The 25,805-nt window shown below is 40.0% G+C and overlaps 1 protein-coding gene across 1 annotated transcript in view; it reads right to left on the reverse strand.

Annotated features, from left to right (window-relative positions):
- The window catches only part of CDK15 (cyclin dependent kinase 15), a 92,459-nt gene that overhangs the window by 20,580 nt on the left and 46,074 nt on the right, over window positions 1-25,805 (reverse strand). The window contains exons 9-10 of the mRNA XM_036254664.1: window positions 21,247-21,340; window positions 13,644-13,707 (exon numbers count right to left, since the gene is read on the reverse strand). Coding sequence (XP_036110557.1) covers window positions 13,644-13,707; window positions 21,247-21,340 — 158 coding nt within the window. The remainder of the gene's footprint in view (window positions 1-13,643; window positions 13,708-21,246; window positions 21,341-25,805) is intronic.

A 25,805-nucleotide genomic window follows, 5' to 3' on the forward strand; every position in this document is an offset into this window, starting at 1 on the left:
AGAAGAGCATTTCAACTCTCATTGAAAATTATGTTTTTGCCTTATACCTTTCATGGGCCTGAAATGTAATTGTTTTGGCTTTAAAAGATCTCTTCTTCTTGTCCCTGAAAGAATGGAATACAGCGAGACTGTTTACCCAACAAAGGATTTAATTGTAGTTGGGCAAAAATGATTTTGCTAATACTGACAAATTCATCTTTGTGTGAGCACAGAATGACCTGGAGACCGCTCACCAGTAGTAGTGGTTACAGGGATTTTCCCCTTTGTACTTCTAGGTTTATTTCATTAAATTTTTTAAAAAACAAAAATCACATCTTATTTTGAAACTTCAAAAGTAGTATCAATTAAAAATGGAGTGTATAGTGCCAAATGTTGTAGAGCGGAAGGAGTGGTTGAAGAAAGTGACTGAGCTGAGTTTTCAAGGTTTTGTGGTCCCAGGGATCCCAGGGGAGCACTGTGCGTACAGGTTATTGGCTCTGTTCAGATGACTGTGCCTAAACACAAAGAACCAGAGAAGGGAAGAATACCTGGCATTTGTGCCATGGCCGGTGTGGCTCAGCGGTTAGAGCATCAGCCCACGGACCAATGTGTCGTGGGTTCAGTTCCGGTCAAGGGCACATACCTCGGTTTCGATTCATCCCAGGCCCTGGTTGGGGTTGTGTGGGAGGCACCAATCCATATGTCTCTCTCACATCAATGTTTCTCTCTTCCCCTCCCTACTCTATCTGAAGATAAATGAAAATATCCTCGGGTGAGGATTTAAAAAAAATAAAAAATCTCCTCGTTCAGTTATATCCCAATTTCCAATCCACATAATGAAATCTACTTCAATCCTCTGCCATGTTTTGTTTTTCCCTACTTAGAGACCTACATGCTGTGTTTTTTGGCCTTTGGTATTTTAATACTACTCTAACTCCAGCATTGTTCTTGTGGAATATGGGTTTGGAACAAACTGAATTAGGGTCTGAACACCCAACCTAGGGTTTGAAACTACTGCTTGAGTCTCACTGAGACCGTAAGCAAGATCATTGTAACCATGGTCAGCCTGTTGCCTTGACTCAAGTTGGAGGTCATATTCTCTTCACAAGGATGAAGTGATTCCCTGAATTTGTTGATTCGTTGCAATAATGAATGTAAAGTACCTGCCCCAGAGCATTAAACAAAATAATTCCTGTTTGCTTCTATTCTTATTCTTCCTTTGAAAAGTGATGGGCAATGTAAACCATGTGTGGTTAGGACCCTGAACCTAGGTTTTGAATCCACACTGTGCCACTTACCAGCTGTGCAACCTGAGGGTGTTGAGTCCTCACTGGGCCTCAATTTTCCCATCTGCAGAAGGGGGATAATTATAGTTTTTACTGCACAAAGTTGCTGTGAGAATTAGGATAGTGAATGTAACATAAGTAATTCCTTATGCTGTGTCTCTGTTCTTTCTGTTTCTCTTGTCTGATGTATCATGCTTTTCTCTCTCCTCTCAGGTATTTCTACCTTACCGTCCTCCTTGGAAACCTTCTATAACTTGCTGTGGCATTCCAGTGAAATTCTAATGTGCCCCAAGCTCAAATTCCTATAAGCCTGGCTTAATTTCTTTTGAGTCCTTGTGTGGGCCAGAGGTGTATTTCTTACCTATGTGGTGTAGTAACATGAACCCCCAGCCCAAATCACCTTTCTGCCATTTATGAGCTTGGTAATTTGGGGTAAATTCATTAACTTCTGTGGTAAGTTTTCAAATCTGTAAAATGGGAATAATTTTCCCAGCTGTATGGGAGCCTTCGATAAGATGACACACTTGGTGTGTAGTAGCAGCTCAATAAATGTCGATCTTATTCCTTTATCTTTTTTTCTTCTTATTTTTACCACTCGTTTGGAGAGCTAGCATGGTCTAAAAGAGTGGTTCTCAAGCCAAGCTGCATGTTAGCTTCCATCATCTGGGAGAGTTTTGAAACGAAGGGAAGCCTCGGCTCCAACCCCCAGAGAGTCTGATTCACCAAGCCCGGGGAGGGCCCAGCATTGGTTCATTGTTATATTGTTGGTATTGTCTTTAATGGCCTGCAGATGTCTCCAGTGTGGCACAAAGTGAGGCAGAGGAGGGTGGCCTAGCAAGGAGGGCAGGGTTGACCACTCACTGGCGACTCCCACACACTTCTCTGAGGCTCATTTCCTCAAGTGAGCTTGTTGGAAGAATTCAATTAATCAATGTATATAAAAATTGCAGAATACAGTGTCTGACACATATAATGTGTTTTTCAAGGATGGGAAAGAGGAAGCCTGATAAGGGAAACATCAGTTCCCATAAATTCTACCAGTAAAGGATGATCTGTAAGAGTTGCACCAGGAGGAAATGTAATAACATTGGATTTGAGGTTCCATGTCTTGCATAGACTGTGCCTGACTCTCTTTTCTATTTTGTAGATCTATTTTGTAGCTACATTAGCTGAGGGAGAGGGGTTGATGTGTCCAGGGTCAATCAGGTTGCTGTTATGCAGCCCAGCCAAAGCTAATGCCTGTTTGTGGCCTGCCTTCCCACGCCTATGCAGATAACATGATGTTGAATGACCTTGCCTCTCTCCCATTGATTTCCCCCCGGTAGTTAAGCTTACAAGCGATCAATGAGAGAATGATCCACAAACAGATAGGCATTGTACACACCACCATTTCAAGAACGGTCTGTTTCTCTGGCTTAAGTAGTCTCTAAAAATCATAGGTCTGTAGGCAGCTTATTTCCCTTCTACCAAAGATGATAGTAAATCATTAGATCAAAATTTTCTCCATTTTCTCCTTCTGCAGGTCTCTTTAAAAGAGTTCTCATTGGAGTTCAATTGGTATTCGATATAAGAAAAGCCAAGTAAACTGCAAAAGGAAACTTAAAAAGCTGAACATTTGCCCTGGCTGTTTTGGCTCAGTGATTAGAGTGTCAAACTGCGGACTGAATGGTTGCAGGTTTGATTCCTAGTCAAGGGCATGTACCTGGGTTGCAGGTTCGATCCCAGGCCCCTGGGGTCATACAGGAGGCAACCAATCAATGTGTTTCCCTCACATCGATGTTTCTCTCTTCCCTCCTTCCCTCCCTTCCACTCTATCTAAAAATCAATGGAAAAATATCCTTGGGTGAGGATTAACAACAATAACAAAAACTGAACAATTTAAGTTTCCCAACTAAATAGAATAAAATTAAAATGATGGCAGAATTGTTATCATACTCAAATAATGCATTTTCCCATAAATATTTCAGATACCTCATTTCAAGAACAGTGACCTTAGTCAACAGAGATTTGTTGGATGATTGATAAAATATCACCAGGACCATTTTGAGTCTTACTTCAAGGTAAAACATTTTCTAGTTACTATAGTCTTGCCACAGTCACCCTAAGGTTATCTTATAGTGCTGTCTACTGCACTACACCTCTGGAATTTCCCGAATACAATGCATTCTTGAGATGCTATCTATGTGAATAGTTGATAATGCTGTCAGCCTTATTTCGCTATCTTTATCCTCACCCGAGGACATTTTTTTTTTTTTTTTTTTGCATTTCTCTTCAGACTAGACAGAGGGAGAGGGGGGAAGAGAAAGACAGAAATATGAATGTGAGAGAGACATATCGACTGTTTGCCACCCACATGACCCCAACCGGAGCCAGGGACAAACTGCAACCGAGGTACGTGCCCTTAGCGGGAACCGAACCCAGGACTCTCTGATCCACAGGCCAATGCTCTAACCTCTGAGCCAAACTGGCCAGGGCTTAACTATCTTTAGCAGTAACTTTAAAACTGCACCACAAAATCTGTAGCTCTTCTGTCTCTGCCACCCTCCTCCCCCCCCACACACACACATACATGTATCCACACCCTCCAGGCTACTTGCTTCCCTCTTCCTCAGGTATCTGGCTTGGAAATTTCCTTAGTCTTTGGCTCAAGGAGTCTAACTTAGGGTCTTCTGCTGCTTTGCATTACCAGGCTTTAAATTCCTGTTTGGATATCATCAGGACATCAAAAGCCAAAGCTTTCATGGAGGGTGTTCCTTGGCATTTGAACCTGACACTCCAACTCACATTTGTGGTGTATCACTTTTCTAACCCGGCACCAACCTTTCTATAGATTCTAAGAAAAGATCTCATTCTCTGAAGCCTCCCCTAAGGCAATGGCCTTGGCAGAGGAAGAGGAGGCCAGGCCTTACTCCTTGTAGGTGGATGGAGAGGGTGGCGGGGATGGCATAGCCAGGAGTCTCCCCTCTTTCCCCAGGGCAGTGCCGTGTTTAATGTCTGTCCATCCCCACAAATGATGTTTGAGTTATAGCTCAACCATGCCATTCAGTGTTTATGGTATTTAATAATGCATCATTTGACAACATTTGCTATTCCCCTGTAGTCTCAAAAATGCTTAAGGGCCACCACATGGAGGCATTGTGCTCAGCACTGGGAATACACAGAAATGGTACTTGGCCTTCTCCCCAATGAACTTATGGTCATATGATTTCTGTGGTATATTATCATCATCATCATCATCATCTCCTGGTCTTCTTCAGCCCCTCTGGCTGTTCCTTCTCAGCTTCCAAAGACCCCTGTCCCCTCCGCCTGATCCTTAATACTGGTCCCCCAGGGCTCCAGCATGGTCTTCTTTCTCTACACACTCTCTCGGGGAAATAAATTCACACCCGGGGCTTTAAGTACCACTTTCAGCAGACGACTTCCACTTTTGTATTTCTACATTGGACTCTTGTAATCACGGGCTTGTTCTTCTAATTGCTTTCCAGATATCTCCATTTGGTGGCCCAACAGATATCTTAGCCTCAAAATATCCAAACCATATATTCATTATCTTCTCTACAAATCTATGTCTTCTTCCTTTTATTTCCTGTGCCAGTGAATGGAGCTATTCATTCACTGTGGATGGATTTTCCCTTTAGAACTCAAATCCATTCAGGTACAACCTCCCCTAAACTCTACCTCCCAGATGCTTCTTAGACTTGTCCCCTCCATTCCTTATCCATTGTCATGGCTCCAGTTCAGACTTCCTATTTGTCTTCAAGGATCTAGAGCATTGCCACATTGCTTCTGGCCAATTTCATTCTACATATAGTCTTCCGAGCAATTTCTTTTAAATTTAAACCCTGCCATATCACTTCCCTGCTAACCATCATTCAATGCCTCTCTTTGTTTACTAGACAAGTCCAAATCCTTAGGATGATCACAGAGCACTTCCCCATCTGGTCCCCATCCACCCACCCAGGTTAATCTCCAGCCACATCTCACCACAAAACCAATGTTCTAGCTTCCCTGAGCAAATTACTTACTTGGTATATTACCAGTTATTCCTCTGTGTCAAGTTCCTTTGTCTGGAATGTCCTTTCCCTCTTGTTCACCTGGAAAAAGCCCACTTAGTTGTCTTCGAGACACAGTTCATGACTCTTTTTCTCAAACAGTCCTTAAATTCCCCAGACAAACCAAGGGGGCCTTTCCCTCGTCTTCCTAGGTTCCCAGGGAATGTTGCTATATTAATACTTTCCACATTGTATTATTTATTGTTTCCCTCTCCAGACCATATGTCTTATTTATTTTTGAATCTCCTAGTCCCAACACCTAATATTCAATGAATATTTGTTGAATTGATGAAAAATTGATGCTTGGATAAAAAAATTAAAATAAAATAAATTTACCAAACCTTATTCCTTAAAATGCAAAAAAAGTGACTCAAGAACACCTACTCGTGTATCTTGCTGTCTTACAAAGATCAATGACACGAGACTGGCCCTGAAGATGGGGAGGAGCCCCCTGCTTGGGCCAGTTCCATGATACTTGGAAAATTAAGGCTTCTTTTCTTGAACTAGGAAGAAACATAGCAGGGTTTAGCTTGAAAAAAAAAATTTTTTTAACTTGCTTTAACTCATTTGCAATTTTTCCTAATTTTAACTGCTTTAAGATAATCTAGTCCCCCTCAATAAAAACTAATAATTGCCACCAAATAAATTAAAGATGAGAAAACTAAAAATAAATGTAGAAACTGGAAGAAACTATTAATAAAGATCAAAGTGGGCTGTGTATCTAAATGAATTTCACTGACTGGTTTGGGGACGGGTTAATAAAGATGTTAATAGCAACTCCCCAGGAGCTTTCAGCAGCACTCCAGAAGTGCAGCAGTAATGAGCTCAATCAGGGTCCTCAGATTCGGTGAATGCCAGTGGCTTGTTAGCTGGGAAAGGGGTGGGAGTCGGGGTGGCTGCTCCACTCATAGTACATCCCAGTCACATGTTGCCAAGCTCACAAGTTCTAAAATCAAGTCTGGGTGGAAGGACACAGTCATTTAGAAATGGACTTGGAAAAGTCTCCTTAGCTAGTCCCCAGGCTAGGTCATTGTTTTGTTACCAAAACATTATATTTGCCCTTTGATGGCTGGAAGGTAATATGGAATACTGTTAGGGCACTACCTTGGAGTCCGACAGGTCTGGATATACTGGGTCACCCCCTTCCTGGCCAGGTGACCCTAGGTAGGACACATACCTCCCTAAGCCTCAGCTCTCTCATCTATCAAGTTGGGATGAGAACACTGCCCCCATCTGAAAGGGCTGTTGTAAATCAAAGTAGAATAATGTAGGTAAAGTGCCTAACTCATAGTTAGTGCTCAGTAACAGTAGTTATTATTGCCTAGTAATAAGGTGAATAATAACTTACCTGTGCTTTCTTGGCAAAGCAGGGAGAACAGGTTTTTTTTTTTTTTTTTTAGAGTACTAGAGGGTACAACCCAGGTTCTCTAACTTCTAGTCATTGATTTCATGTAACAAATATTTAGTGACTATTATGTGCCAGTTAGGGGGCATGTGTAAACTACTAGAAACACCAAACAGGGTCAGATTTGCTCTGTAGGAAACTTGAGCACTCTTTCCACTATGCCATGTTTTGGGTGAAATCAACAAGGAAAACACCGATGTTATCTGTGACTTAGGAGCCCTTACTGGATATTCATTATGTAGCATGTAGATAATAAAGGTCCTCCTAGGGAAGAGGCCTGTGGCCACAGAGTGGACAGGCAGCTCACAGCAGTTTGGGGGATGTGGGGAGCAGAATGGAGCTTTCCCCAGCAGGGCCAGCTTAACAGGGCCAACTGACTTAGGTAGGAGTTTGAAAACTGCAGGTCAGCTCTTAGGGTATGCGATTTCAATGTTTAGGCCCAACCAAGCAAAAAAACAAACAAACAAAAAAAACCAAAAAACCCCCCCAAAAAACCAAAACCTCAGTTCTGAAACTAGGAGGTGTGCCTGACATCTAGAAAGAAGCCAAGGCTGCAAGGGAGAGAAACATAAGAAACAGGCATAGCATCAGTTCTCACACATCTGTCACTGAGTCTGAACCTTCGCGAGTAACTGGGCAGCTCAGTGAACTTCCACACTGTAAGAAACAGCATGACAACTAACTTTTGTTGAGCACCTAACTAAAAGTTAGGCACCATGTGTGGTGACTGATGTTAACTACACTTCGTATGGCAATCATTTCACAATATATACATACATCAAATTATGATGTTGTACACCTAAAACAAATACAATGTTACATGTCAATTATATATCAAAAAAAGTTAGATACCATGATAGATGCAGATGAATAATTTCACTTATTTCTCAGAACTGCCCTGCAAAACGAGACACGGGAATACAACGTGGTTAACGAAAGGAGAACAAGATTTGGCTGTGGACTGGCCCACTGCCAGTTAGGAAATGCCTCTGTGGAGACCTGGAAGAAAGCCTCAGTTTCTTGGTGGACGCCAACCAGCAAGCAACCTAGCAGGCAGTAGTAAGGATTAGCAATTATGTATGTCCTGTGCTTGGCACATAGGGGACACTTTTTTCTGTGATAGGATTGTTCCCATTTTGCAGATTGGGGAACTGGGAAATAAGTAATTTACTCAAGTGCCCCCAGAATGTACAAGGTGGAGCTTGGACTTGCTGGTCCATGTGAGAGTTGATACTCATAGTTAAAACCTCTCTTATCAGTGTCTTTCCCCTTAGTTCAGCCCACTGACTAACTCCCTAACTCAGGTCATGTGTCTGAGCGGATGCTGATGCCAATCACAACAGACACACAAAGACATGCTCAGAACCCTTTGAGCCCAAGGCATGGTAGCTCTTTATCATCCCAATACAGACAAGGCTCATTTTAGATTTCAATCTCATCTGTCCCACAGTGGTATCGGATGAAGTGAAGCTCTTACACTGGGTTTCCAGTCAAACTGAAACATTCTAAGAGAAAGGCAAGAGTGCTTTATTATAATTCTGTCTGATGGTCCATTCCTGTTATTTCTGTCCTTGTTATTTCTTGCTTCCACCTGGTGGTCAAAAGTTGAAAAAGCAGGTGTACTGAAAATAGGCATGAACAGGATCCATTTCCCTATGTTCACAGTCCACCTGAGCTCGAATCCCTGTAGGGCTTTTAGCACCACGTTCCTACCTTTGGATTTCCACTAAGTTCCTCCAGTGGAAACTCTTTCCATGTGCAGCGTTCTTTCCCGGGCTGAAAGAACCAGGATAATCCTGGACGCTTCCCTGCAGCTGAGCTCATGTCACAAATCAGGCATGATTTTCAGCAGATATTTCTCTAAAAGTTTGAAGGCCTCTGTGGACTCTATTCCCTTCTCAACGGGAACAAGCATCAAAGAGACAGAATAAGATGCTTTGCACGCACATCAGGAACTAATTGCCAATTTGGCAAATGCATTGACTAATGTCATGCACTGTTATTTCTAAATCCTCTCCTGTCCTTGACCCCAGTATCTAGATGTAAACTTGGAACCATTAGTGGAGAAGGATAAAGTCTTCTGGTGCCCCAAATGGAATTGAGAGGGATTTAAACTCAGCGCTTTTGAGTGTGGTGAAATGAACCCAGCAGTACATTAATGCTAGGATTTGAGCTCACACAGCATGAGTGCTTTCAAAACCCGTGTTTAAGGAAGCAAACAGAGCCACGACAGACCCTTTGAGTGGAGCAAAAGAAGTTGAATGAAACAATCAATGACACATTAAAAACCACAACTGGACTGCAATCATGTGGGCAGAAAAAAAGTTTTTCTTTATCACAGGATCTTTGCATCTAATGAGATGGTGACTGGGCAACCTCCAGAGGAGTAAGGCCTCTGTTTACTTTAGCTGAGAAATGTCTAAATATTTAGTTGAGTCTTTTAAAAGCCTTACATGATTCTGTAGCAAACTTGTCTCTAAGGTATGATCTTACTAGCTCTAGATTGCCATTGGAAATCTATTTAGAAGAGACTTGGAAAAGAAAAGCCAGAAGATATTACTATTAAAAACACAAATGTTTCCCTGGCCAATGCAGCTCAGTTGGTTGGAGCATCCGCTCATAAATTGAAAGGTTGTGAGTATGATTCCCCGGCTGGGGCACATGCCAGAGGCAACCAGTCAATGTTTCTTGCTCACATTGATGTTTCTCTCTGTCTCTCTGTCAAATCAATAAACATATCCTTGGGTAAGAATTTTTTTTTAAAAAAGCACAAATGTTAACTTATTTTTTTCTCTCAAAATTAACTATTTTTAATGTCCTCCAAATACATAGTTTAGAACAAATACCTTGCCAGTTAATACCTTCTCTTAATTGATTCTAAACTGCTTTCTACTTTTTTTAAAACTTTGTTTCTTTATTGATTTTTGAGATAGAGAAAGGGAGAGGGAGAGATAGAAACATCCATGAGAGAGGACATTGATTGGCCGCCTCCTGTATGCCCCCCACTGGGGATCAGGCCCACAACCTGGGCATGTGCCCTGACCAGGAATCGAACCAGCGACCTCCTGGTGCATGGGTCGATGCTCAACCACTGAGCCACACCAGCTGGACACTCTCTACTTTTTATATATGCTTTACTCCTATTGGTTCCAGTTGGACCCAAAGTGCTTGAGGCTCAAAAGGGAAGGGACTCCTGAGTGCATTTTCTTGGAGGCAAGGGGGAAAACTAAGAGGGCAGGGGAATTTTGTAAAAATGTCCGTAGGGGTCCACCCTTCAAATTCACCCTAATGTCTTGCAGTAGCAGATTTTAGCCAAGACCCATATTCAGTTTGCTCTAAGCTTCTGGGATTCTCTGTGTGACAAACCCATCTATTGGTGTTTTCACCTTTAGATGATAGAATCCCCTCTAGCATGCTGTCCTTTATCATTGCTTCCTGTGGGCTCTTATTAAGGATCACCAAAACTGCTCCCCTCCCCCCCTCAGGAGGCCAGCACAGCCCCAGCTCCCCGCCAGTTTGATTAATGTGTCTTGGCTAATTGTGTGAAAGATGGCAGGCCTTTAGCAAGTGTGACCAGTTTATTGTTCAGCCAATCACAGGCGCCTCAGTTAGCATGTGAAAAGGGGGTGTGTTGCCAGGGGAGGGTGAGTGTTCTGGCGGCTGAGTCAAAGGAGGAGCATTTTGGGGGGTCACAGAGCAACACCCACTTCTTTGAGGGGATGTTACTATGCTCTACTAAACCTGTAAACCTCTTACTCAAAGCACTTTTTTTCTCCTCCCTCTTTTTTCAAGACCTTTTTTTCCCATGGTGCAAGCAGGCAAGACACTGGTACTCTGCAGATGGAGTTCACGTTCCAGGGTTTTTAATATTTCACTTTTATATTTCTGTTAGAGAATGATCCTGCTGAGAGTCTGGGAATCTGTGCTCATCAGAACCCCTCACTGACACTTGGATATATTGCTCTGAAAGCTATCCCAGGAGAAAAGATTAAACAAAAAAAAAAAAAAAAAAAAAAAGGAAGAAAGAAAGAAAAGAAAGAAAGCCTACATTTCAAAGCCTACTTCTTAATCTGCCCACATCAAAATAAGACAACTGGCCCTTTGAAGTAGAGGACACAGAGTTCTCAGCCAGCTTGCTTAAAATGGGGGGTGGGAGGGAAGGAAGGAAGGAAGGAAGGAAGGAAGGAAGGAAGGAAGGAAGGAAGGAAGGAAGGAAGGAAGGAAGGAAGGAAAGAAGGAAGGAAAAAAAGGAAGGAAGGAAGAAACAGGAGAAAGGAAGGAAGGAAGAAAAAAAGACCAGTCTCTAAAATTATACACCTCTCTTGCATTGCCCAGATTTAATCAGGCACAACAGTCTGAAATGATGGCTAGAAAACCTACATCCCTGCTCACCAGTGCTCCAAGAGAACAGGTAATTGCTCAGACAAATCTGTCCAGCAGGGTCAGGTTTTGTTTTGTTTTAACCCGTGCAAAGAGAAACCGTGTTGTCCTCCTAGACAGAGTCCAGACAAGGCCTGGAAATGGCAGAGTGGGCACAGATGGACACTGGATGACTCTCCCAAGTTCTGAGCTCTTTGGCTCCCTCAAACTGCTGTTATCAGCTGAATTCAAAATTTGGAGTTCTTACTACTACTTAGAATGAAAAGAAAAAGAATGGAAATCTCATCCAGAATGGGCCATTTTTCAGGGTCCCAGCCCCTCTTCTGCTCCCTTAATCACTGGAGTTCAAGGGCACGGAAGCAGCAGCAGCAGCTCGGGGTGGGGGTGGGTGAGGAAGGTAACTCAGAAAGACTTCTTGATCCCCACAGGGGATATCCCTGGAACACAGAGGCAATGACTCTTTTAAAACATAGTCCTTGTGATTGAGTTATCAACAGTACTGACCCCAGGCCTAAGATAGGCTGGACTTTTAAGATTTACAAAGATGGGTTTACATCTTTGCTGTGGCTGAGGCTATAACTCCCTTCCTTCCGCAAGCTTAGCCCACAGCTGCACACTGCTCAGCTCATGGAGGCAGGGCGCACAAACCAGCACTCGCATCCCTGGTAAGAAGACCTGGTGAAAGGGTGTGAGTGAACAAATACAAACCCCAGCTCTTCAACATGCAAGAACAGACCATCATCTTCTGTGCAGACCCAGCACATAGCACAGAGCCTGGTGAGTAGCAGCTGCTCAAAATTTTTTGACTCATTGGAATTAAATTGAATGCTTACCAGAAGTACAATGCAAAGTGTGAACCCTATTGATGTTGTACCTAGAGATTTCTCTTCATAAATAAAAAATTGCACATTACTTTGAAACGACAGCAAAATGAAAAATGTAACATATTTCTCACTGTTTTATTGGAATCCAGTTACCTTATTTAGTACAGAATCTGGCAGGGGAGCATTTTTGCCAAGTTTCTATCATTGTTCTCAACAAGGCATTCAGTACTAAGAAACTGTTTATTGCCTGAACCAACCTGAAACCCAAATGTTTGAAGTTTGGAGGAACAGCATATGCTCACCATGGCAGCTTTATATTAACATTATCTGACTTGTTTTCTACAACCCATCATGACCCTAAACTTCTGCTTGCATCCATTTTAGAAAGCTGGGGGGGGGGGGGTCCCATTTGCACCTGGAGAAGAGAGCATAGGCAGGGTGAGCTGAGGTATGGGCGGGGCAGGAAAAGATGAAAGCCAGACTCTCCTAGAAACCATGGCAACAGGACATAGGACCTAGTGCAGACTGGATCACGGTCTCCACAAGAAGCCTGTTCTTTTTTTCTCTCCATCTCAGACCAAAGGGCCAGACAGCAGCATTTTTCTCAGGTGCTAAACTAGCAAAATAGTTAGAATGGTAAACTATTTGTAAGTGATCCTAAAGCCATTTAGCAATGCATATGATCATTTACATAAAGCTGAAATGACTTTACAGCTTGTCTTTAGCTTGCTATAAGGTTTCCATAATCCTGGTTAGTTCAAGATTCTTATGTATAACTGCTTGAGCAAAAATATTAGATGATGCAGAATAAAAGAAAAAAAATCCCTAGCTTCCTATGCCTTTTGTTTTTCTTTTTAATCACCTTTTTAATCCCTCTACAGTTTCTTGCTCTCATGAAGCCCTTGCAGGATAATCTCATGCCAATGTCAGTAATGACAACAATTTGGAAAAGGATCCATTTTTAGTCATGGGACAATGTAAGAATATAAAGACTAGAAAATGTGACTTGGGCCACATCCACCCTGATCTTGTCCTTATCTGTGCATCTCTATCTTTCCTTTCATCCTGCTAGCAGGAGTCCAGCTTTGGTTTGGCCATTCTTGCTTCTCCAGCCACCTGATACACCCCTTCATCCTATGGCTCACTGCTTGTCTCAGTCCTTGATGTGACAACTGGTTAATCTGTTCCTTCTGCCACGGCCTTGGGGCCATTTCTCAAAGACTTCCCCTGTGGACAACACCTCCAACACATCCAAATCCACCCTAGGAGCCCAGTCTTGGAGGACTAAATGTGTGCCAGAAAATGACCAAGTGGGTAAACTCTTGGGTAATCTAGACACTAATGAGCCTAATGCGCCTCTACTTCCCCTCTGTTGTAGTAGCATAGAAATCAGTGGCAGTCATAGGGCTCAAGAGTGATACTATCTTTTGAGTTGTCTCCTTGAGATATTGTATATTTGGAAATGGTTGTGGAATCCACAGTAACAGTCACTTCAAATTCTTATTCAGTTTGCGACTTGTGTTTTGCAGAGTTTGAGAACTAACCTAATCTCAACTACTATTTCACTGTTTTTCTTGTAAAAGGATTAGTCAGGAAATATAAGAACCTAAAAATTTATCTAGACCTATCTTCGCTGTTAACAACAAAAAACACACTGTGTAGCTAATTCTCACACTGCTAATTCTCAGAGCATTCAGAAGCTCAAATCATATATTACCTGGATTGTAGTTAGGTAGTTTGGAAACTCCAGGCCAGGTATCCTCCGTAGGGACTCCCAACACCTATACAAAGCCAAAGAAAGACAGAGAAAAATGAGGGGGGGCATGAGGCAGACGGAGCAGGTATGAAGGACAGATCAGGGAGGAACAGGCAAGAATTAGACACAGGTCACATTACACCAGCTGAGGTATACAAGAAAGAAACTTTTGTATTTCCATATTTGTAGTTTCATGGGCAAATCTAGCATATTCCTATGGTCCTGCAATGGTTAATTTTAGGTGTCAACTTGACTGGGCCAAGGGATGCACAGATAGCTGGTAAAACATTATTTCTGAGTGTGTCTGGGAGGGTGTTTTGGGCAGAGATTAGCATTTGAATCAGTAGACTGAGTAAAGAGACCTATCCTCATCAATATGGGCAAGCATCATCCAATCCACTGTGGGCTCAAAGAGAAACAAAAAGGTGGAAGAAGGCCGTATTCTCTCTCTCTTCTTGAGCTGGGATGTCCATTTTCTCCTGCCTCCAGACACCAGTGCTCCTGATTCTCGGGCCTTCAGACTCTGGGATTTACCACCAGCAGTCCCCTTAGTTCTCAGACTTTTGGCCTCAGACTAAATTATACCACTGGCTTTTCTGGTTCTCCAGTTTGCAAACGGCATGTCTCAGCCTTCATGATTGCATGAGCCAGTTCCCATAATAAATCTCCTCTTATATATCTCTGTATCTCCTATTGGTTTTGTTTCTCTGGAGAATCTTATTTTAGGTCCTGAGCTAGGTCTTCATTAACTTACTTGTTCTGAGGCAGATCCTACAGCCTTGCTTAAAGTCACATTCTCATCATTAAATATCTATTGCATGACCAACATACATTAGGATGCTATGTTGGGAGTTGGGATATAAAGAAGCAGGAGTAATGTCCCTTTGTCTTACATCAGAGAACTATATATTTATATTTAACAGGAGGCAGTTGATGGCTTACATTATGCCTCAGCCTGGGCATTCAGCTGTTCCACAATGTGCTCAAATTAAAAGGGGCTCAGATTACTGACCTTAGGCAGTGGAATGTTGGCTAAAAATGATCCCAAACCTAACTCTAGTCCTTTCTACCAAATTCATCTCATCTGTTTGTTTTTTTCCTATGGCCCAACAGCTTGAAATATGGTATTTGGTTTTTAGCTGGGGGATAAGAATAGTAACAGCATCACTGAAGAAGACCTCATTTATACTTTGGATTACCAAATTGAAGGTCTAGTTTTGAATTAATAGGAAAATAAAAGTCTTCTGGAGTACAAAGTCAAAACATTTCAGATTTTGGCTGGCGCCGTTTCTGTGAGTTCCCTTATAGGTACCACCTTACCATAAAAAAAAGAAAAAAAAAAAAAGATAATCATAAAAGCCCAATGTCAGTTATATCTGGGAGCTAGAATAATAGTTTTTAAAATAAAATATTGGTAAAATACTAGTAACTTTAATTACACCACTATAATATAATATTCTTCTTAGAAGCATCTCTTGTAGAAAGAGTCTACAGTATTCATTTTGTTGTTATTGTTGTTAATCCTCCCTTGAGGATATTTTTTTCATTGATTTTTAGATAGAGTGGAAGGGAGGGAGAAAGAGAGAAACACTGGTATGAGAGAGACACATCAATTGGTTGCCTCCTGCACACGCCCTGACTGGGGCTGGGGATTGAACTTGCAACCCAAGTATGTGCCCCTGACTGGGAATTGAATCTGAGACCCTTTGGTCCGTGGGCTGATGCTCTAAACGCTGATCCAAACTGGCCAGGACTACAGTATCCATTTCTAAACCATGGATAGAAATGGCAGCCCAACTGTTATGGCAGGAAGTCAACTGTTCAGCAATTGACAGACAATAATCAATGAGGAATCCAGAATATTAATACGTGCCAACTTGCTGACTAGGACTCTGGCTGAAAAGTATACTTTGTGGTGCCTGTTAAGCTTGTCCTCAAACAAAAGACACTGAAGTGCTATTCTCCCTCATATAATAAAAAAAATCATGCCACACAGTAAAATCTTTCTTTGACTCATTCCTTAAACAAACTGAAAAGCCACTGAGAGGATAATAGACTTTTCCTATCAACGACCCTGAACCCCAGCAACACTGAGAACCCTGGAATCCATTTTGAAAAACCAACTGTATTAATTCTTCTTTTGGAGGAGAGGACCAGAGGATGGGTAGCTAATTCCTGTTTTAACCTACTATTTTATATGTATTGGCACAAATGTACATGTAAACACGTGGCTGTGACTCACGTGTCCCCATACGTCTTCTGTTAACTGGCAAAGTATAAGAAAAAGAGAGCAAAACTGATTAAGAGAAAGCAATAGGAGAAATAGATAATGACCGCATCCATATTTTTCTGAGGTGGAAGTTTCCAGAATTGTTGGTTATTTTGCATTACATTTAATTAAATCAAAATAGATACCAATAACTTAAAAATATTACGCTAAAAGCTATAAGCTTGAGATTTTAAAAGTTTCAACAAAATTCAGTATCCTTTATTTGGAAATGTGATGCTGAGTTTCTATTTGAAAGTTATTGAATTTGTTTTCACTTGAGAGAATTACTAAATCTGGACTTCACTGTCTGGGAAACTGAAAACCAAAAAGTGTTGATTTACACCCTCCCTAAAGGCTCTTAAAAGGGCAGCTAGTGAGCGCTATATTTGAAAACACAGTGGGCTGCAGGGGCTGTTTTCTGCCTTTGTTGGAATGGAAACTGAAGGTATTTTGATGAATGGCTGAAGGTCTGCATAGTTTGTTTCATTCTGATTTTAGAACCACAGCTGGGATTATTTGCTAAAAAATATTGATTGAAAGATTTTAAAAACAGTGACAGCTATTTAGATGTGAACACACACATTTTAAAAAGATGGTAAAAGAAAAATTCAGGACTTCTCATTATGACTTTATTCCTAAGAGTGAGATCTCAGGATAAATATAAAGGAAGGCTGTGTTTAGACTTGGGGAGATTTAGAATGGATACATTGCTTTCAAAGAAGCCATTCCTACATCCAATATTATAGACTGGAAATAGATTTTCTAATTTCATCCATGTAGATCATGTTTAGTAAAACACAGATTCAGGAACTGTTGTTTGTAATGTTTACATCTCTAACCTGCTTGAAATGTAGTAGTATTAAAGATGACACATTGCTGAATGGAGTAACTTTTCCACTTTGTCCTCAGAGTGCGGAACTACAGATATGATAACAAAACTATGGTCCTCCTTTGACAGGACCAGGAGGGAAATCAGATGTAATGAATCTGACCTCCTGGTGCCCAGAAAGTATGGCTAAGCGATATGGAACTAGATACTTGATCAGTACAGATCAAAAGTCAACAATGAGCTATGCAAGTTGATGAACTTGAGAAAAAACTACTTGGGGGTGGGGAAATCAGATAAACAGAGAAGAATATTATGATTTTAAATGATGGGAGCTACAATATTCTCTTTACACTTTGTTCAAAGAAGTCACAATTAGTAGAGTCAGAAAATCAAATACAGGTGGTCCTCGACTCACTATGGTTTGACTTACAATATTTTCAACTTACGGTGGGTTTATTGGGGGGAGCATCTGTAACATTTAAGATGCTGGAAACCCAGGGAGGTCCGTTATGTGAATTGCTCTCACTCATAACTTGAAGTTAGAGGTGGGTTCAGAACTCATGTCTTTTGACTGTAGACCAGTGTTATTTCTAATATGTTTACTTGTTTTAAATTTGTAATGAGTTTTCACAAATGTCAAAATAAAGACCCTTTGATTGATTGCAGTGCAATAAAGACAATGGTAGACATGAATGTGGCTTTCTGGTAGGGACTATTAGACTGATTTGTAAGACATGTTTGTTTTTGCTGCATCACTCATGTTTTGGTGCTTTATGTCCAAGTTCAAGTCCAAATTCTTTCACTTACTGAATTACCTAAAACATCTTCAGATGGCCAGTGTCAGTCAGCAAGGCCAGTCCTGGAAACTTGAACCAATAACGAGAGAGCCATCAGGTCCTGGGAAATGTCTAGCTCATTCTTTCTGTTTCATGATTTCTAAGTGCCGAGCTAAATGCAAAGAACTGTAAAATGATTGCTTTTAAGAACATTATTATTTAAAGATAGTATGTAATATAAAAAAATCAGTTTATACACAACTTTTCAAATATTCTAATATTTTAATATATTATCTACACATACATTCTCTCACATATATACACAATTTATGTTTGTTTCACATATATATATTTACTTACACTTCACCCTTTATCCCAGCTAGACTGAACAACACTCGAAAGCACAGATGATTCATTTTTCTTATTCCTCCCTTTGTTCCATGCCTTGTTACTTCTTACAAGACCTTATAGAGTATTTTATATGGTGAATGTCCAGTAAGTGTTGTTTCCTGATTAAATGACCAGGAAATACTCTTCAAATGTGTAAAGGTCATTGCAGGGTCAGGTTTAGGCAGAGCTAATTGTGCTTTCTCTGTTGTAGATGAGAAGTACTTGTGGAAGAACTATTAGGTTATATATCAGGAAATGCTTTTTAGCACTTAGGTTATTGAAACATCTCTACAGTAATAATTTATCTGAGAGAGAAAGGCAGCAGATATTTATTGAACATTTTTGGCACATGGAACTTGTTATGCATTTGATCTTATGGAATTCTGACAGCAAGGTTAGAAAGTCATTATCACTAGCCTCATTTAACAAACGAGAAAACTGAAGTTCAGAGGAACTATATAGCTTGTCCACATTTGTTTAGTTAAAAAATGGCTAGAATTCAAACCCAGGTCTAATGACTTTAAAGCTATTATTATGTTAGGCTGCCTCCAGCTTAGATGATGTTATGACATCTGATGATATTGTTTGAAGATAAATAGCATTTATCTGTCTTGCAGAGGAGTTTGGAGGAAAAACAAAAATCAATTTTCCCAATGTTGCCCCACAATAAGCCCCATGTTTCCAAAAGAAAGTTTTAATGGCAGTAATTAATCTTTATAAAATGTCCTTATTTTTCAAAGCACATTCTATTTTAGCCAAAAGACAATGTCTTCTAGGTCATTGCACTAGAATTTATAGCTCCAGACTGATTTGCATAGAATTTCTTCATAGAGGTGAGCCAATGACTTCCCATACACTGACAACTGACTCTTTTCCTTTTTCCCCAATGTCCCCTAAACAGTTTTCTTCACTTTTATGTGTATATTAAAAATAAATTCTACTTTAAAAAATTAATTAATTAAGAACTCACAGTGGGCATGCAATTTAAAAATAAAAATGTTATATAATTTCTGACAGGCAAATATGGGGGGCTACTAAATCAAGAGTATAAAGGAGTTTGAGGGAAGACACGTCTCTTCACCTGCACACAGCACCGCTCTTTGGCAGTATTCCCCAGACACCAGCCCTGGAGGCTGTGAGCGAGAATGCTCCCCATGCCTGCTTGAAGCAACAAACTTGAAAGGGAGCAGGAGAGCAAGTGATAAAAACCAAAACCACCTGAGTTTAAGGCACTTTGACACGTGCTACAAAATGGAGGAATCTTGAAAATATTATGCTAAGTGAAATAAGGCAGACACAGAGGAAAAATACTGTATGATTCCACCTAGACTAGGCATATTTATAGAGAAAGAAAGAAAGTAGATGAGAGGTTACCAGAAGCGGGGGAGGGAAGATGGGGAGTTATTGTTCTTCTGTCTGGGTTGATGAGAAAGACTTGGAAATTAATGGTGGTGATAATTGCACAACAATGTGAATGTATTTATTGCCTATGAACTGTATACTTGAAGTGGTTAGAATGGTAAATTTTTCGTATATTTTATAATTTTAAAAAATCACCAAAAAAGAGAAATAGACAGAGACTAACATGGCATATAAGCTACAAGGGAGATAAAGATGAAGTACATCATGGTGTAAATGAAGCAAGGATAAATAATGAATAAAGAAATGGAACCAAGGGAAACAAAAGAAAAACCAAACAAATGGGACCACATCCACATAAAAAGTTTTTGCACAGCAAAGGAAACCATCAACAAAATGAAAAGACAACCTACTGAAAAGGAGAAGATATTCACCAATGATACAATCTAATAAGGGGTTAATATCCAAAATCTATAAAGAACTCATACAACTCAACACCAAAAAGAACAAGCAATCCAATTAAAAAACAGGCAGAGGCCTGAATATATACTTCTCCAAATAGTAAACACAGATGGTCAACAGAAACATGAAGAGTTCAACATCACTAATCATCAGACAAATGCAAGTTAAAACCACAGTGAGATACCACCTCACACCTGTTGGAATGGCTACCATCAAAGAAGTGTTCGCAAGGATGTGGAGAAAAGGGAACCCTTGTGCACTGTTGGTTCAATTGCAGATTGGTGCAGCCACTGTGGAAAACAGTATGGAGGTTCCTCAAAAAATTAAAAATAGAACTGCCTTATGACTTGGTGATTCCACTTCTGGGTATCTGAAGAAACCCAAAACACTAATTTGAAAGAATATATGCACCCCTATGTTTGCTGCAGTGTTATTTACAATGGCTAAGATACGGAAGCAACCCAAGTGTCCATCAATAGGCAAGTAGATAAAAAGTGGTGGTACATATATGCAATGGAATATTACTTGGCCATAAAAAAGAATAAAATCTTACCATTTATGACAGCATGGATGACTGAGAGGGCATTATGCTAAGTGACATAAGTCAGTTACAGAAAGACAAATACCATATGGTTTCATTTGCATGTGGAATCTAAAGAACAAAATAAACGAACAACAACAACAAAAAAAACTGAAACAGAGTAATAGATACAGAGAACAGACTGACAGTTGCCAGAGGTGAGGGGCTTTGGAGGACTGGGTGAAAAAAATGAAGATTTTAAGAAGTACAATTTGGTAGTTACAAAATCGTCATGGGATGTAAAGTACAGCATAGGGAATAGAGTCAATAATATTGTAATAACTATGGTGCCAGGTGGGTACTGGAGAACACTTAATGAAGTATATGATGTTTAACACTATGCTGTACACGTGAAACTAATACAAAATAATATGAAATGTAAACTGTAAGTGAAAAATAAAATTAAAAATAAAAGAAATGGAACCACACACACAAAAGCACCTTGACATCTTAGGAATTCGGTTTTGGGGGATCATGATAAATAGTGTATTTCTCTCACACTAGCATGGTAAGCCTTGGTTTTTATTGGCGTTCTATGACAACATAGTGTCTTGTCTTTGGTTGACAAAGATTCAGGGCCAAGCATATAGTAGAACTAGAGCTGGGGTTGGCAAAGCAGGAATGTGCATAAGTAGTAATGGCAGAAATTGCCCTGGGAGATCGAGACAATAGTTGGGAACAGTTGGACTCATGGGATCTTACAGGACAACAGAGTTTTTCCTGACCACTCATTCCCAAGGTACTTATTATACTTGTACCAAATACCACAGTCTCCATAACCTTAATATATAACTTAATATCTCAAAGCAGATGGACTGTGTCATTTGTCTCAAAGGCAAATTTGATTTCAAGTTTGAAATGCAGATATTTCTTATTCCTAAGAGGAATTTTTCTCTTACCTCCCAGATCTTCTCCAGCTGTTCAAAGATGCTGGAAACCCCAGGAAACAAAGGTTGACCCTGGAGCATTTCAATAAAGATGCAGCCTGCACCCCTAGCAAAAGAAATGAGAGTCAACTGACACTTTCAAGGAAACCGTACATGTAAAACTGAACCACCAGCATTCCTCCTCCCAAGAAATAGTTTGAGGACAGTTAAATAGAGGCCACATGCTATTAAAAATCTTGGACAAAAAAAATCGAAGTCCCTTTGTCAACCAGAAATAAGAACAGCCTGCAGCTTTTTGTTAAAATGGAATGCAACTAGCATTTAGGAACACAGTATAGATAGTAAACATTTTAGCTCGTGCAAGCTCATTAACTATCCATTTTATGAGAGGAGGGGAATGCCCTAAACCTCCAAACTGAATACTCTCTTTCACTGATTCAAAGATGCTATCATTGTAAGAGGCACCACAATTGTATGTGCTATTAAGAAACAAAAAACCTGCAAGTTCAACCATGACACACTCAGAATGTTTCTTTTATACATATTGAAAGAGCTGTTATACATTTAAGTAGACAGATTGTTTTATCATATGTCATACTTGTACATGCAAAAACTGGCACATTAAGTGAAAGGAATTGGTTTAGGTGCTCCTGAAACTTTTTCACATTCAGCATTTGACTCAGACTCTTTGATGTCTATGTTTATCCATGGTATCGTTCTCTATATCAGGAGTCTGATGACACAGCATGTCTTAAAATAATCCATTAAAGAACTAAGAGTCATTGGTGCTGAGCTTCTAAGCTGACCTTGCAATTACATAGAGTTAGCCTACTTTTGACTCCTGCTTAAAGAATGTTGCTAGACATGTCTGATTCCCTCCCTCCCTTTCCACAACTGTTTAGTTCCAAAGGTGAAAAAAAAAGCTCTTCTGTCTTTGCAAGATTCTTCCCAGTCACTGACGCCCATTTTGCAAGTTCTGATGCTGGCTCGTTTGCTGTTCATACACGTGCAGTGGTAACTGCCGTCACAAGTCCAGCATGGAGGATGACTGTAAGTTGCATCCTGATTTAAGATGAACCAAGAAAGTGCATCCTAAAATAGATTAAATAGGGTGAAATGTTTTCTTTCCTATGTAGTTAAATAAGGGTAATACTTGAGAAATAGTAAAGAAAGATTTATTTTACTAATAATGCACATTTTTATTCTTACAGTCTTGTGTGATAAAAATGGTTCAGGTGACAGATTACAAAAGATTATCCCCACGGTCCAATCCAAATCCCTTTCATCATAACACATGCATTTGCAAACTCCTTTAATCATCTTGATGTTTTCTATTTGGCATAATAAAGGATACATAAGTAAAACATTTTATTATAAATCATCATATTATTAAAGATTCATATTAAATATGGTCTTTAATATTATTCATATCTATTTACCCCATGATAAATTTTTACTTTTTCCATCTGACTGTAGCCACATGCTATTTATTTTAAATGGTGTGAGAGAAAGCAGATTTCTTTTCTTTTCTTTTTAATCCTTGCTCAAGGATATGTTTTTATTGATTTTAGAGAGAGAGGAAGGGAGAATGAGAGAGAGAGAGAAACATTGATGTGAGAGAGAAGTAGAGATCAGTTGCCTCACAAATACACCCTGACTGGGAATAGAAGCTGAAACCTGGGTATGTGCCCTGATAGGGAATCGAACCTGAGACCTTCGGTGCATGGGATGAACCACACCAGCCAGGGCAAGCAGATTTCTTGATAAACACGTTCAAGAATAATTTTTATCCCATGTCTGGTTTAAAGACAGAATATATATAATTGAAATTTAACTGCACTTTATTATATCCAAAGATACAAAAAATGTTTTCATGAGCTAATATTTGGTTTGCATTTTAAATAACCAACGGGCTTATTCTTTTTTTTCTTTTTTCTTTATTGATTTTAGAGAGAGGAAGGGAGAGGGAGAGAGAGAGAGAAACACCGATGAGAAAGAACATTGACTGGCTGCCTCCTGCATGCCCCTCACTGCGTATTTGGCCCACAACCTGGGCATGTGCCCTGACCGGGAATGGAACTGGCGACCTCGTGGTGCACGGGTCGACGCTCAACCACTGAACCACACCAGCTGGGCATCCAACTGGCTTATTCTTAGAATTTTGTATAAGTAAAAACTCTCAGACTGAGTTCAGCAAGCAGATTTCGCCTCCCCCACTCCATCAAACAATAGGTTGTTTTCATCCCCAATTTTTAAAAAGCCAATTTGGATATAATGGCCATTGTATTTACTTTTTATTGATTTTTCATGTACAGGAGTCATTTTGTTATGTGATACAAGAATTTTGATCAGACAAATGTAACTTAAGAATCTGGTCTATAGTATCTGAGGAAAAAATGTAGAACTATTGTCATTTGAAAGCTTCTCTTAGCTCATCTTTAAATATCCATGTTCTTTTTGCTTCTTGTCTTTAAAGCAACAGATAAAGGTATAAATTAAACAATAAGTGGAGAAAAATAGAAGTAATGGAAAATAGTCAAATGGTTAAAAGTCATCCTGGCTGCTATTAATAGTCAACTGTGAGATAAGCCAATCTGGAAACTGAGCTGGGGAATACCCTCAAATGGTCTCCACCCACTGCCCCTCACACGTTCTCTGTGTGTGCTTTCAAGTTCTCAAACCCTTTCATTTTGAAGTGAAACACACACACACACACACACACACGTATGTGTGTGCATTAAACATATATGCAATTGTTTATTAATTGATATAAAATAGAAATGGAAATGTACTGGGTTTTGAAGACTGGAACCAATCCTCTATTCAGTACCCTAACACCTTCCAGGGGCTCACAAACCACTAGGAGCCCTGAGGAATTTTAAACAAGATTCAAAACCTACTAGGTTCTAGGTACAAGCCTACTTTTTCCCCTCCTCTCAAAAAAGTTTTCATTGCTTATAAAAAACGTGTTACCTTTTATGTCTTTTCATACTAGTGTCTACAGGGAAATAAGAAGGAAGTCCTTTTGTTGCACAGTTTCTCGGTGTCCTTTATCTTCTACTCCACTAGGACAGTGTACAAAATTATGTAAAATAGACTGAAGAACGCTGGATATGAAGGCCATTATGCAGGTACTGTACAGTAACACAAGATGCTACTTTTGGTTGAAATTCTTCATTTGTATTTATATGGTTGATATATAGGCATTCTCTCGAGTTTTTCTTTTTAAGCTTTACTTAAGGGCAGGTTAAAACTTTTCTCACCTAACAAATCTAGAGTCTAAGGTTTTTTATATATATATATATATATATGGTGTGTGTGTGTGTGTGTGCATGCACCTGTGTACATACATGCATGCACTTAGAACACTTACAAGACAAAGAAAATGCCTAAATCAACTATATTTTAGTACCCGGAATATCCATAAGTACCATAAATATCAATGCACTGGTAAGAAAGTAAGTCTGCGCACCTCAAGTTTGAAAAACAAATGATGTTTTCTAGGTATAAGCATTGCTCTTTAAAAACTATTCAATTCGCCCTGGTCGGTTTGGCTCAGCGGTTGGAGCATCGGCCCGTGGTCCAGTTCCCGCTAAGGGCACGTACCTCGGTTTCAGTTTGTCCCCGGCCCCAGTTGAGTCCTATGGGAGGCAGCCACTCGATGTGTCCCTTTCATGTCGATGTTTCTCTCTCTCTACCTCTCTCTCCTTCCTACTCTGTCTGAACAAAAAATGGAAAAATGTCCTCAGGTGAGGACAAAACAAACAAACAAACAAAAAACCTATACAATTCATCTTTCTATTTTTTCATTTATTCTTCAGAAGTGTTCAATTTTTTATTTGCTTCTTAAACAAGTCATGTGGCTATCATCTATTTTGCCGATCCCAGACTATCCTTAAGCAAACATTTTAAATATTCTGAACATTCAGGTCCTGATAGTAAACCAGCTCCCATTTCCTTTCATACCTCGGTTTTGTTCTTATCTTTATTCCTATGGCTGTTTTTACCCTATGTATCTTTAGGCTTCTCAGAGGATTTCTGCTCTGTGCAGATACCCTTGAGGCAGCCCATGTAGCTGAAGAGGAACTTCACATGTAATGATAAAAAAAAAAAAAAAAAGACCTGATGGCCTCAAACAGGGAAGCCTTCCAGAAGGGAGAAATGCACTGGGCCATTTTATTGCTCCAACTGTGTTCTTCAGTGAAGTTAGAGGAAAGAGCTTACATGTTTTCTGCTTTTTCTGGCTGTCTTCCTAACCTTTTCTCTATTCTGAGCATGAACAAATTCTTCCATAAGAGAGAAAAAGATTCCTCAAATACCTTAGACAATCTCTGGGGAAATAAACCCTTTCAGGAGTGTCGGGTTTTGGGAGGTGCATGGAGCATATGCAATGTTGTTGGGAGAAATGAATTGGTATTTCATTTTTCGCTGTTGTAATTAACTCAGAACAGCATAATACTTCCTGTATAAAGGAGTGACACGACATTTCTGTTTGCTTTTCCCTGAGCCACTCTTTATATTTGGAAGTTTGCATTGAGAAATCTGCAATCTCTCAGGCAGGGACAACTTTC

The sequence above is a fragment of the Molossus molossus genome, unplaced genomic scaffold (genome assembly GCF_014108415.1).
Source record: "Molossus molossus isolate mMolMol1 unplaced genomic scaffold, mMolMol1.p scaffold_m16_p_11, whole genome shotgun sequence".
Classification (NCBI taxonomy): Eukaryota; Metazoa; Chordata; class Mammalia; order Chiroptera; family Molossidae; genus Molossus; species Molossus molossus.